The 13,878-nt window shown below is 35.3% G+C and overlaps 1 protein-coding gene across 1 annotated transcript in view; it reads left to right on the forward strand.

Annotated features, from left to right (window-relative positions):
- CadN2 (Cadherin-N2) overlaps nt 1-13,878 on the forward strand; it is a 421,364-nt gene that overhangs the window by 180,250 nt on the left and 227,236 nt on the right. Inside the window, exon 2 of the mRNA XM_073971018.1 lies at nt 11,829-12,949. Within this exon, the coding sequence (XP_073827119.1) occupies nt 12,898-12,949 (52 nt within the window). The 5' untranslated portion in view covers nt 11,829-12,897. The remainder of the gene's footprint in view (nt 1-11,828; nt 12,950-13,878) is intronic.

The following is a 13,878-nucleotide window of genomic DNA, read 5'->3' on the forward strand; positions in this document are numbered from 1 at the left end:
GTAATTGATACAAGGGAAAATATTTCGCAATTTTATAGTTCGATTTTTTTGACATTCGCGCCGTTAGATCAGTGGTTTCGACCAGTGTACGCTGGTTTAAATCGATGTGTGAAAACCCACATTGTCATGATGCAGAACGATTTCTCTTGTCCGTTTTTTCGAATTTCTCAGCAAACTTTAGGCAAACAAATTAAAGTGTACCACTTAGAATTAACCGTCCTATATTTCTCAAGTCGTATAGTCGCCACACGGTCACATTTTCTGAAGAAACTGGCACACTTTTCCTTCGAAGGGTATCATACATGAACAACATGCGTTTGATTTGGCTCGCTTTCGAAGACCCAAACGGCCGATTCATGCTAATGTTTAAGACTTCTAAGCATATATCGTAGATTCGTCGTCTGTGACCATCTTATAATCGTAGTTTGAAGCAGCGCGATCGATTTCTTTGAACCAATTCACAATTTTCCTGGATCTTACGAGAAAAATCCATGTTTACGGCCAGGAGTTTATGCAATATTAAATGTTAGTTGGTGGATGAAATGCCCAAGGATGACTCTATCTCACGAAATTTAATAAGGGTATCTCACATTAGCTGTTCATGCACGGCATATTTTTTTACGGCACAACGACCGATTTTGGGCGACCCTCACAACCTTTGTTTTTTGGCGAGTGCCGACCACGGTTGAATTCATTGAACCAGTTTTTCATAGTCATATAGGATGGTCCTTTATCGACATACAAAGATTAAATTTGATCGATACACTCATGCGGTGATTATCCATGTCGAAATTTATGAACAATTCTTGGACGTAACTGTTCACAAGTAAATTCCATTTTTTTGCAACGTGATTTTTTCAACCCACTGAAGACAACACATATATTGGTAGTACGACAAACTGTCCTGAGTAAGTCTATGCTAAAAACTGTCAGACTTTCCAACAACAAATTCAAATGGCGCATGGCAATACGCGGTGTTGCCTACGCAAGGTAGTTTTCGTGCAGCCCTCGTTAGCATAAATGCTGAGTGTTTAAAAATGTAATTTTTATTTATTTATTTTTTTTATAGGTCCACTCTTTCCGGTACCTCCCCCACAAAAGTTCGAAAATTGGTGTGCACGATAACTCTTGAAAAGAGTAACCGATATGGTCAATACTTTGGATATCGTAAATTTTCTAACAGGGTTAGATAAGGTTCCAATATGGACTCGATTGGTCCACTCCTTCGGGTACCTTCCACACAAAATTTCGGAAAAGTTCGGTTTAGGGCCTGGTCTAGAATCGCTTTGATTTTTGTTGTAGCAACTTATATTTGCCGTCCACTATACGGCGGTGCAAGTTTCATCTGGAGGAAGTCCATACTTCCTGACAAAACAGCCTAAAACCCCGCGAAAAACCCCTATGACACTGTGTTAGGAGGTTAGAGCGCAAGATAACTCTCGAATGGATCTGCGATTCGGTCCAAAATTTGGCTTTCGTAATATTTTGTCCAAACATAGTTTACGTTCGAAGATAACGCAAATCGGTCCATTCCTTTAGGTACCTCCCCCCAAAAGTTCAAAAATATTCGGAAAATTGTGCGCACGATAAATCTTGAATCGAGTGAACAATTTGGTCCATACTTTACACATCTTAATACATCTACCAGATATAGATCAGGTTTAAATATGGACTATATTTGTCCACTCCCTCGGGTACCTCCCACACAAAATTTCGGATAGGTTCACTTTAAGACCCGCTCTCAAGACACTTTGATTTCTGTTGAAGCAACTTCCATACGCTACCTCAATTACGGCGATAAATGTTTTTTCAGGGGCAAGTCCGTACTTCTTGAGGGAAATTTAAAAACCCCTATATGTAGTCGCTGGAGAGCACGAGAACTTCTTCTTCCCCTTACGGTACCTCCCCCACAAAAGTTCATTCGTGTCAATATGCAGTTCAGGGTCTCTTCGAAGATGCTTTGGAAATGAATGCCGATGCTGTTCATTGTGGTCCTGCTGTTTACAGTCATATCATGTTTTCCGTGGACAAGTCCATGTTTCCTGGCATACTGGTCCAAAAGTTATAAGATGATCCACTGAAAAGACTAGTGTGCCCACTATATATATTAAAAAGACATGACTCTCAAAACCAGATCCAATTCCTATGTCGTATATTCCTTTAAGCAGCCCCTCCGCAAAACTTTAATCCTAATCCACATTATCGTCGGCAAGTTCAAAGGTACAAAATGGCCACAAAATTCTGAAAAGGCCCGAAATATATTCGATCTGTCCGTAGATTAATATTTCAGTTCACATAGGCTGAGGGCATATCTCTCTCGGCAAAGCCGACTGATACTTTTTTTACTTGTTTTCTATATTTTTGCCTCATTATAAACCTATTTTTAAAATTTCGAGACTGTAGATCGATTGGAACTATTTTTGGCACTGCTTCCATACAAGTGGGACCACTGTGCAAGCCCTTAAACTTTCAGGCCCCATAACCGCGAAAGTGCGATTGATGGAGAAAATATTGGGACATGTGTCTTCTTATTTTTGGCCTGTTTTATAACGTTACGGTGTCAGATAATTTTTATTTTTTCATGACTCAAAAAATTGTCAAAATGATTAGATAAAGGCTAACATATTTTTATTAATATTTCGGAAAAAACTAAATTTTTAAAGAAATCACCCATTATTTTTCAGGCGATTTATGATACAGAAGTTAGCTGTTCTCATTTCTTTATAATGGGTTATTCCACTCACGTGGCGCCCAAACGTTTGCTGGGTAACGTCATTTTATTTCTTTTTCTAATAAAATGTGTAAAATATTTTCTATCATTGACAATTAATTATTCAGGCCCCGTATGCCTTTGTAGACGTGTTTACATATACCTGCCAAAATAAATAATATAATTGTAATAATATGCAGTACATTTACCAATACAAATTCAATTTCAAAACAGTGTAAAACATAATGACCTCACAAAATTGTTTAAACATTAAAATCAATTAAACACTAATGCTTTCAACTAATTCGTTTTAAATGTATTTCTGTGAAAACTTCATTTCGACAAAATTAAAATTAAATTTGCTTAGCACACACACATTGCAACAACAACATACAAAGGAATTAAGTTGACACAGGGCTGAAAATTATGACTTAAATATTTATGACCTAATGAATGACTGCGGAAATTTTCTTTTTGAAATCCAATTAAAAATTCTAATTAGTTCAAAATTGAAATTTTATCAATATTTAAAATCAATGGGTATCAAAAGTACGCAATTACACATGCATTAAAGTTACGTGCTGTTAAGAATTTTTAATAATTATTTGTGTTTGCCAACATTATTATCTACACCAAAAATACCAACAAATGACAAAATATAACATTTAGAAAATAATTAAAGGCAATCACAGTAGGAAATTGTCGGACCTATTAAGAAGTTCTTAGGAAATTATCTGGATTTGCAGTCGTGTAAAATGATGGTAATTAAGGATAAGAATTTAACTAATGAAATTAATTAGCAATAATGAGAAATTAATGTAATCCTTATATGTATGAGGATATATATTTGGAGATTTGAAGTTAAGCCACCTTGGTTTATATGATAAGACATTCCTATTTGTTAAAAGTACCTGTATTGTTCGATGGGAAATTTTCAAGGTAAGATCCAACCAATAAGAAAATTTTGTAAACTTCTGGTTGTGTATTGGCCAATTTTTCCTTTTTATCCATACCTTTATATAACTAAAAACTTGAATTATAAATTCTCCTTAAAACGCAAGCCACCTAACAGATTAAAGGCATTGACAAAAGTCATAGGGAAACAAATACAAAACATTTTACCTCAACCAAAAAACATCATTAATTTACCAGAAATTCAATTTATTTTTGTAAGATAATGAAACCAAATTAATTGAAATTAGAAGACAAAGCAGCAAGAGAGAGAGAGAGAAATGAAAAAGAAAATGCTAAAGCAATTCTACAAACAAATAATCAAACCAAATTTACAGGTCTATGGAATCAAAATAAAAGGAAATGAACTGATGCTAAATGAGAAAATTTCCACAAACACAATCAGAAGACAAAGCAGCAAGAGAGAGAGAGAGAAATGAAAAAGAAAATGCCAAAGCAATTGTACAAAAACAAATAATCAAACCAAATTTACAGGTCTATGGAATCAAAATGAAAGGAAATGAACTGATGCTAAATGAGAAAATTTCCACAAACACAATCAAACAGCACTCACATACAAATGCAAAATTTATTCATTCATTAGTGGAAAGCAAACCAACACTTGATGTTTCCAATACATTTGACATGAATTTTTGCCCATTTAATATTGGTAAGAAAAAGTTTTAATTGAAATTGTAAACAACCTAATTCAGGGACACCCACAGAGAACAATCAGCATTGCAGAGGACATTGTAAAATTTAGAGCAAAAACGGCAAAGAAAATTGTATTTAAGAGTTTTCAAGAGCCACAAAGACGTTATTGGTAAATAAATTCTTTAAGCCAAATTTGTTGTAGTTGTTTTAAAACAATAGGTGGTAAAATGTGTAATCGGCTTAAGTTTGAGCAGGGGCGTAGAAGTGTGGAATAATAATGTTTTAAAAAATAGTTAAAAGTATGACCTCAGAGTACAAGGGTAGACTTCTATAACATAAATGAAAGCAGCCAATTTTAATGTTAACTGAAAGATAAGAAACCTCATTGTATCCTCAGCCTTTCGGCTAAAGAGGGTATATACACTTTGATACGACCAAAAATGTGTCTCATCGAAATAATGGTTGTAGATCTCAAGTATGTTTGGACGAAATGTGTTTCGAACAGTTTGGAGTCGATTTAGCCAAGTCTACCCGCCCGCCTGTTTTCTGGCTGGTGAGCACGATAACTCTCGAACGAAGCAACCGATCAGGTTAAAAATTTGGCATTCGTAAAATTTTGTCCTAACTTAGTTTAAGATCGAAGTTCCAGGCATAGTATGTTTGGACGAAATGTGTTTCGAACAGTTTGGATTCGATTTAGCCATGTCTACCCGCCCGCCTGTCTGTCTGGCTGGTGAGCACGATAACTCTCGAACGAAGCAACCGACCAGGTTCAAAATTTGGCATTCGTAAAATTTTGTCCTAACTTAGTTTATGATCGAAGTTCCAGGCATATATAGAATATATCGTTCCACTGCTTCGGTTACCCCCCACACAAAATTCGAAAGATGTGAAGTTTAAGAGCACCTCTCGGATCGTTGTGAAATTTTCTTCAGCAGGTTGTCCTTGCAGCCCCCTTTTCGACGGTACAATTTTTTTCGGGGGCAAGTCCATACTTCCTGAGAAAATGGCTTTAAAGCTCCAAGAAACCCTGACAGTACCAACTAAAATGGCAAATCCGCAAGATAACTCTTGCAGGGAGTCTATGATTGGTCCAAACATCATATTATTCCTTCTAGCCGTGTATCAGGTTGGAATATGGTCCCGACCTTCGGGTACCTCTTATACCTCGGACCGTTTTGAAATATTATTATTATTATTTTTTTTTTTTTTTTTTGAAAAGTTCTTCATGCGGATCCTGTTACGGTAGCGCAATTTTTTTCGGGGGCAAGGAAGAAACCAAGCGTTTTACATCGTATTATTTCTTACCCTCTCGAATTATGTCCGCATATTAACTACAACTGACCACTCTTCCAGGTACCTTCCACACAAATTTTGGAAAGAGTGTAGTTTAAGGACTATTCTGGGATCGTTTTTAAATTTTTGTCAACATGTTATCTATACGGCACTAGTTAAGGCGGTTAATTTTTTCAGGAACAAATCCATACTTCCTGTGAAATTGGCCTATAAACGTCAGATGTATTATGTTGCCTTTTTTAGATCCGAAGCTAAGGATATATCTCTGTCGGCACAGCTATTCTAGCGCTAGGGATATAGTATTTAGGTAAACTTGAATGTGTTACATATTTTCTGATCTAAAGCCAAAAACATGTTGTAGTCCCTTACACATGAGGGGCTCAGCTCTAAAACGACCTAACCCACATGTTCAAAAATATAAAACTGACAATAAAGATCTAACCGGAACCTTTTAAAAATAGATACTAAAAAACTCCCTATTGTATTGCATAACACAGGGTTATATGATTATTAAGCGTTTTAAGTATTTATTTAAAAAGGTTCAGGTTATATTTTTATAGTCAGTTTGATTTTTTTTGAACATGTTGGTTAGGCCGTTTTGGCGCTGAGCGCCTTATATATACATAGTCACAGCACATTGAAAATATAAGGCCTCATAAGTACAAGCTGCAATATTTCTTGTAGGTTGTGTGCAATACCAAACGAATTTTGGTATTTATGCTTTGAACGATCTGAGGCAGAGCAACTTATCCCTAAACTCCTAGTGCTCGCCATTTCTCTACGCTCTTGACTAAAATATTTTTATATTTGTTTTAAACACAAGAAAGGATTTCCAACAGCGAAGTACAAAGCCCTCATGTAGTCTGCAGAAATTGAAAATTATATCAATGAATCCTTAACGAAGGGATAATTTCGAATAAAACCTTTGTGGCTATAAATAAACCCATAGGCAATCAAAGAACACCAATAATTTATTATTTTCAAAAACAACATGATTATTTGTGAGGAATTCATTCTTGTAAAACAATGAATTTTAATTAATTTGTTGTAGTGGATTTAAACCCTAAATAATACGTATTGTTTATCTACTAAGAGATGTCTTATATCAATGAGGACAGCACACAGGAAAGAGACAATCTTATTCAGAATAAATTTTTTATCCAAAATTCTGTAACTTATAATGGAGATATTTTAGTAATTTCGTTCAGGTCACATTTTCAATTTAATCTATTTATTAAAATCAACAAATTTTCGGCCACGAACCATTCGTTACTCTTATATGGGTCTATGTAAAACGTGGACATGTACTTTGGAAAATTAGCAGGGGTGCCATTTTTTTGTTTAAAAATTGCAAAAAATTACGAAATGCTACATTACAGTAAATTATAATATCGTATTTCACTAAAATAAAATTATGCGGTTTCTTAAATTTTTCCCTGACTAAGGGACTAAGGTATATATGATCTGAAAGAGGATAAGTTCATTCATCTTTCGTCGAATAAAAATCCGTGTGCCTTAGCTTGTATCAAGAGCCCTAGTCCACTAAACTTGAAGTTCGCTCAAATGTAGTGCCTTAGGAAAAAAACAAGTAAAAAAGTATCAGTCCGCTTAGTCGACGGAGATATACCCTCAACCTGTGTAAATTGAAACGCTTGTTTTCCAAAAAACTAACACGGTGCTCTTTGATCAAATTTAAATGGGAGGTGCTTACACCTGGAAAGTTCTTGCGGATTCTGAAACTACAATGTTCATAAATGAGAAAAATCAAAAAACTAAAAAAATCGCCGGAGCGCTTTTAAATAAATCGCGATTCAAGTCGACATTTTTAAAAGTTTTTAGGTTTTCACGATTTTGCTTGGAAACCGCAAGTCCTATTGATAAGGGACTAAAGAAAATATTGTATCTATACAAATTCTTGTTGTTTCTACCGTTATTGAGATATAGAAGTTCAAATTAGGACAATGAATTGACTGTATCGCCTCCTTATAAAACATTGTTATATGCAGTGCAACTTAACTAATTTTAAATGAACACAGCTTACACCAGGGAAGTTTTTGTAAATTTTGAAACAGATATGTTTATAGATGAGAAAAATCCAAAAACAAGAAAAAAATCGCTTGATGGATTTTTTAATAAATCGCGATCAAAGTTCACATTTTAAGGTTTTTTAGGTTTTCACGATTTTGGATGGAGACCTCAAGTCCTATTGAAAAGGGGCTAAAGAAAATGTTTATTATTTATTTATTTATTTGAATATATTTTTTATAATTATAAATTATAATAAAGAAAAATGACAAAAAAGCACTAGCAATAAAAGCTATCGGCTATAAAGAAAAATGTTTTAGCAGCGACAATTCTGTACAAACTTGGCTGATTGATATTTTCCTATGTTTTACAAGTTTTGAGATATAGAGGTTCAGATCAAATTTTCTAATTTTTTTCAAATCAAACTGCAAATCCTTTCGAAATGGGGCTAGAGAATATGTTGTTGCTATAAAAATTATATATAAGAATGGCTTTTGCAATTTTTTCCTAGGTTGTACCGTTTTTGAGATATATAAGTTTAAGTTGGGAAATTGGAGTCATGACATTGTTTTGTAAGGAGGCGATACAGTCAATCCATTGTCCTAATTTGAGCTTCTATATCTCAATAACGGTAAAAACTACGGAGATATCATAAAAATCAATCTTGTAGAGAATTTTCATAGCTACAACATTTTCTTTAGTCCCATTTCGTAAGGACTTTCGGTTTCCAATCAAAATCGTAAAATCCTAAAAAACCCTTAAAAATGTCTATTGGAATCGCGATTTATTTAAAAAGCGCTCTGGCGATTTTTTTGTTTTTTGATTTTTCTCCACTATGAACATTGTAGTTTCAGAATCCGCAAAAACTTCAAAGGTGTAAGTACCTTCCATTTAAATTTGATTCAAGAGCACCGTGCTTATGTATTTCGGGGGCTTTTAAAAATGTTGGGCGTATGAACTTGCCGACAAAAATATGGATTTGGATATTAAAGCTCAAAAAAATAATATCTCTGTAAATAGGCCCGCTAGTACCTTGGAGTAAAAAATTTCCCAAAGATCCTCGAACAGACCAATAACCGCACAAAAATGTTTAACATTTTTGTAGGTGGTACCCCAAGAGTGGACTGATAGGGCCCACATTTAAACCTAAACAAAGTTTGGAAAAAAATCGGTTGCTCTGTTTATAAGACATCGCTCGTTCCATTTTAGCGAATATTTTTGACTTTTATGGGGTGGTACCGGATGGAGTGAACCTATCAGCACCACCTTCAAACGTTATTTAATATTCGAAGAAATGTTACGATATGCAAAGTGTGGACAAAAGCAGCGGTTCGAGAGTTGTCGTGTGCACCAGCCATTACACATGCTGTAGGTATTTTCGGGTCATTTTCTCAAGACTTGTGCCGCGCAAAAAACTTGTAACATCGTAAAATGGGATTTAAGCGCAGCATGTTGCAAGAAAAATCAAAACGATTCGATAGGAGGTCCTAAACTGCACTTTTCCGAATTTTTGTGTGGGAGGTACCCGAATGAATTTACATATATAGTCCATATTCTAACCTGATCTATGTATCGTAGAAATATTACGATGTCCAAAATATGGATCAAATCGGTTACTGCCCCGAGAGTTATCATGCGCAACATTTTAGCAAAAAGTTTTGAACTTTTGTGTGACAGGAGTGGACCGACAAGTCCCATCTTGAAGCCTGTTTTAATTTTGCACAAAATATAACGACTGTCAAATTTTGTGCCGAAACGGTCTATCCGTTCGGGAATTATCATGCGCTCCATCCACTACACATGGTGCCATAGCGGATTTTTACAGATTTCGGGCCATTTTCTCAGGAAGTGTGGACTTACCCTTGAAAATACTTGTTGTTACAGGAGAAATCAAAACGAGTCGAGCGGAGTTCTTAAACTGCACATTTCCCGAATGAGTGGACCGATATAATCAATATTCAAACTTGATCTATGTCTGATAGAAATAGTACAAAGCGGTAAGTCCCTTCGGGAGTTAATTTTTGGGAAAAATTTTTAACTTTTGTGTGGGAGGTACCCGAGGAAGTGGGCCGAACTAAAACATAGTTTGGATAAAATATTACGAAAGCCAAATTGTGGACCAAATCGGTTAATCCGTTCGAGAGTTTTCGTGCGCTCCAGCCAGACAGACAGACGGACGGACATTGCTAAATCGACTCCAAATTGTCTGAAACTGATTTCTTCCAAACATACTTGGTGTCTACAACCATTATTTCGATGAGACACATTTTGCCTGTAAGAAAGTGTACATAGCCTCGTTAGCGTAAATGCTGATGGTATAACAAAAAGAAAATATCTTGTAAACAAAAATACCTAAAAAGTTTCATAAAAATAACTATTTTTCCCTATAAATTTTCAAAAAGTTATTGGTCTGTTCCAGTACTGCAAGAATCTACTAATTTTTACTATTTTTCCGATAACATAAAAGAAAAAATGTTATCGTAGTAAAAATTAGTAGCTTCTTGCAGGTTCTGGAACATAGCCTATATATTTTTTTCGAATAGGAAAAATACACGCCTTTTATGGCTCGCCACGGCCACACCTACCAATATGTCCTCGAACACTACTTAAGCTACCCTTAGGCGAAAATTTTGAAACTTTGTGGGGAAGAAAAAATGCGGTGTTGTTCGACAATGTCCATTAGGGTCAACCAAAAACAATTTCTAGCACCTAATTTATTTCCATTTGATCCAAAAACCTAATGTATAACCCGTGCATTTTCACGAAAGTTATCTAAAGGCCGTAATTATGGTCCAATCTATGACAAAACTTTACTAGTTCATTGTTGTGGCTAAAAAACGATTTCTGCAAACATCTTTAACGATCAGTTAAATGTTGTTTTTTGTTGTTTTTAATGTCAATCTTCGAGATATATTAAGATGTGCAAAGCTTGGATTCCTTTCGATAAGTCAGTCACTCCTTTCGGTATGTGACCGGCGACTTGACATAACGTCCAACGATCACAAGGCCCAAATAAAAATGAAGTCAACGTCAAATTTTTCGGTTTACAAAAGTAAGTATTCTGGACATTGGCAGCCTTCGGGAGAGATTTAAGACGTATGGAACCTCCTTTAACGTATAACAAACTGTAAAATCAAATTTACTGCTGTAAGTACAAATTTCCAGTAAACAGCCGGTCTTCGTCCGGGACCTAAAGCCGGCTACGTGTGTATAATGTCCCTAAGATTAGGAACGTTTTATTAAGAAAAAAAAACGATCATAACGCCCGAAGTGAATCTGAACCTTATGATCGCGGTCTGAACTGTCATAACTCCCAATATTAATTTTTATGACCGTTGGACGTAATGTCAGGTCGCCGTTTGGACCGTTAAGTCAGGAAGCATGGACTCCCATACGAAACACTTCAGCCCTTAAACCACACTTCCGCGAAATCTTGGACTTTTGGGGACAACTTACAGTGAAATGTCTCAAAACAATACGAGCCTTGAACATAAACTACGGTGAAGGAGAAACGAGAAGAGTGAACAGAAATAGTCAATATTCGAACCTTATCTATGTCTACAAAAATATTACAATGTGCGATATTTTCCGAAAAATGTGCACTTTATCAAGCCCAGAAGGCCTGAAGGAGCATTCCAATACTTTTGCGAGTTCTTAACTATTAACTATTTTGTTGGCTACAATTTTCTTCTTTGTGTTGGATCGCAAATCTCAATAGTTTGGCTGTTATATGCCAAAACATGCAAAAAACGTTCATAAAAAACTTCAATTCAAAATCGGTATGCTCGATTTTCATCATAGACATATGATCCAGTGGACTTTTTTGCTCAGTTCAATCCCAGGAATCAGAAACGCGAAGGGCCCATTAAGGTTTTTTTTCCTTCCACACAAATCGCCCCAGCCTAGTGCGTATACAGCAGAATAGCTAAAAAGAATCGTCAGACCGTACAGAAAATTAAAAATTAAAATTGTATTTAAATAGTATGGTTATTATATGTATGTATACTGAAACAGTATTTCATTATGAAAAAAATGTTAAAAAAATTTAAATTTTTGCTTTTTCTTTTTACCTTAAAATACAGAGCACATCTGTATACCTCTAAACGTGTTTTCATTCCAAAGCACATATTACACATTTTTATATTAAAAAAATAAAAAAAAAACTTCCTAACAAATTTCTTTAAATTTACAGTGCAGGGTATAAAAAAGAAACTACGCAACTTTTGTCTTTAAATATTTAAATTGACTATGAAACGATATATAAAACACGCGGTAAATCAAAAGAACATTAACAATTTTTATATGCTCAAAATATACAATAAAAAATTATCGTCACATACGTTGTTGCTGAAGCGCAAAGTGAAACTTTTGACAACATTTGTGTTAAATGATTTAAAAATTTCTTCAAGTGATTATGGACAACAAGAGAAAAACAACAACAAAAACAACATTGTGAAGTATATAATTATATGTTTTTTCTTTTGCGAATTAATGTTGGCTGCTGCTTCTTCTTCTGCTGTGAAGCAACACATTTTATATGAGCTTTTTACAACAACGATAACAACAACAATATTATTTGCATCAAGTTCCCGGTTGCTGTTGCCAGACTACAATAATTTGCGTATGATTTTCCCTTGTTGACTAAAAGCATAAATTTCACAACAACAACAAAAGTATAAAAAACAACATTTTTTATTTTCAATAATGACAGTCCAGTAATTGCTGTTGTTGTCGGGCTTTTTGTTATTACTGCTGCCGCTGCTGATCCTACTGCTGTTATTTTTTAAAGCAATCTCAACAACATCATCATCATCATTATCGTCATCGCATTAAACAAAAACTCAGATTATATTTAAGCCAGTCAGTCGTCGTCCCCCAGTAGATTTACACTTGATTGTTTTACATTTTACCTCTTTGGCTGCCGAGCAGAAACCGTGGAGCCAACACAATTCAACTCATATATTATCCAACGAAATCAACTAAAGAAGCGACAACAAGCAACAGACGAAGCAGAAAAAAATACACAACCACCCAAAGGAAGAAGCGGCCATTAAAAATATTATTTCTTACATTGCTGGATATTTTAAATTACAACATTGTTAACGCGCATTCTGTTGCTGTTGTTGCCATTGCTGTTACTGCTACTACCACTACAGCTGTACAAGCTGTTTTTTGCCGTTTTGTTGCCTGTTTGTGAGGACTTTAATTTTGTTGCCGCTGGCATTGCCATCGTTTCAACTGCCGCTGCAGGTGTTATAGTTATGGTGGATCCATTAAAAATCTTTTGGGTCTTAACAAATAGTACCTATTTGGGTAAGTACAAAGTTTTGGTGCTTTTGAGTTTACTTCTTTTGTTGTTGTTTACTGTGTGTTTGCAGTCTCACAACGGATGCACAGTGGTGATGAATTATAAATAAATCACATTTGTAAATGAAATATTTTGAAAGATTAATTGAAGTGTATACTAGATATGAAGACCTTCTCAAGGGGTTCTATATATAATATAATAATATAATTGTTCCACAAACATTCCATAAGGGACAAGGGAGCCTTCTCTCTTCTACATCTAGAAGACTTCTAAAAGTATTCTATAGCTAGAAGACATTCTGAAAAACTTCTATGGTAAGAATGCCATCTTCTATAGCTACAATTCCTTCTGTGTTATTTTATTGTTAGAAACCCCTTGGTAGCCCTTTATAGCTTGAAGACATTCCGAACGTCGTCTATGGCTAGAATACCTATTGACGAAATTCTGTAAATAAAGCAGTTCCGATATTCTTCTCTATACAGAAGACCTTCTGATGGTATTTTATAGCTAGAAGGCCAAATGGGTATCTTCAATACATGTAACACTTTCTAAGGTCTTCTGTATGTAAAAGAGCTTCTGAAGGTGTTCTGCATCTTAAAAATCTTCGGTAGCTAGAAGACCTTTTGATGGTATCCTCTTGATAGTAATCCCTAAGACTGTCCTCTGTAAAGAGGAGATCACAGAAAGCAATAGTCCACGAAATCACATGGTGCCCCACCATCATCACGCGGCGCGGCAATTTCAGCAGCGTCCGCTGTTAATGATATAACTAATGCACAAAATATTAAACCGATACCGACCATTGCCTCTAGCATACCAACTGGACCTCCTGCCTCTATTGATCATCATGCGGCAGCGCCACCACCACAGGGGGTGGCCGCCGCAGCAGCAGCGTCTTCTGCTTTCCTATATCTTGAAGATTTTCTGAGATCTA

The sequence above is a fragment of the Musca autumnalis genome, unplaced genomic scaffold (genome assembly GCF_047663935.1).
Source record: "Musca autumnalis isolate F117 unplaced genomic scaffold, ASM4766393v1 scaffold_2, whole genome shotgun sequence".
NCBI classification, from domain to species: Eukaryota; Metazoa; Arthropoda; class Insecta; order Diptera; family Muscidae; genus Musca; species Musca autumnalis.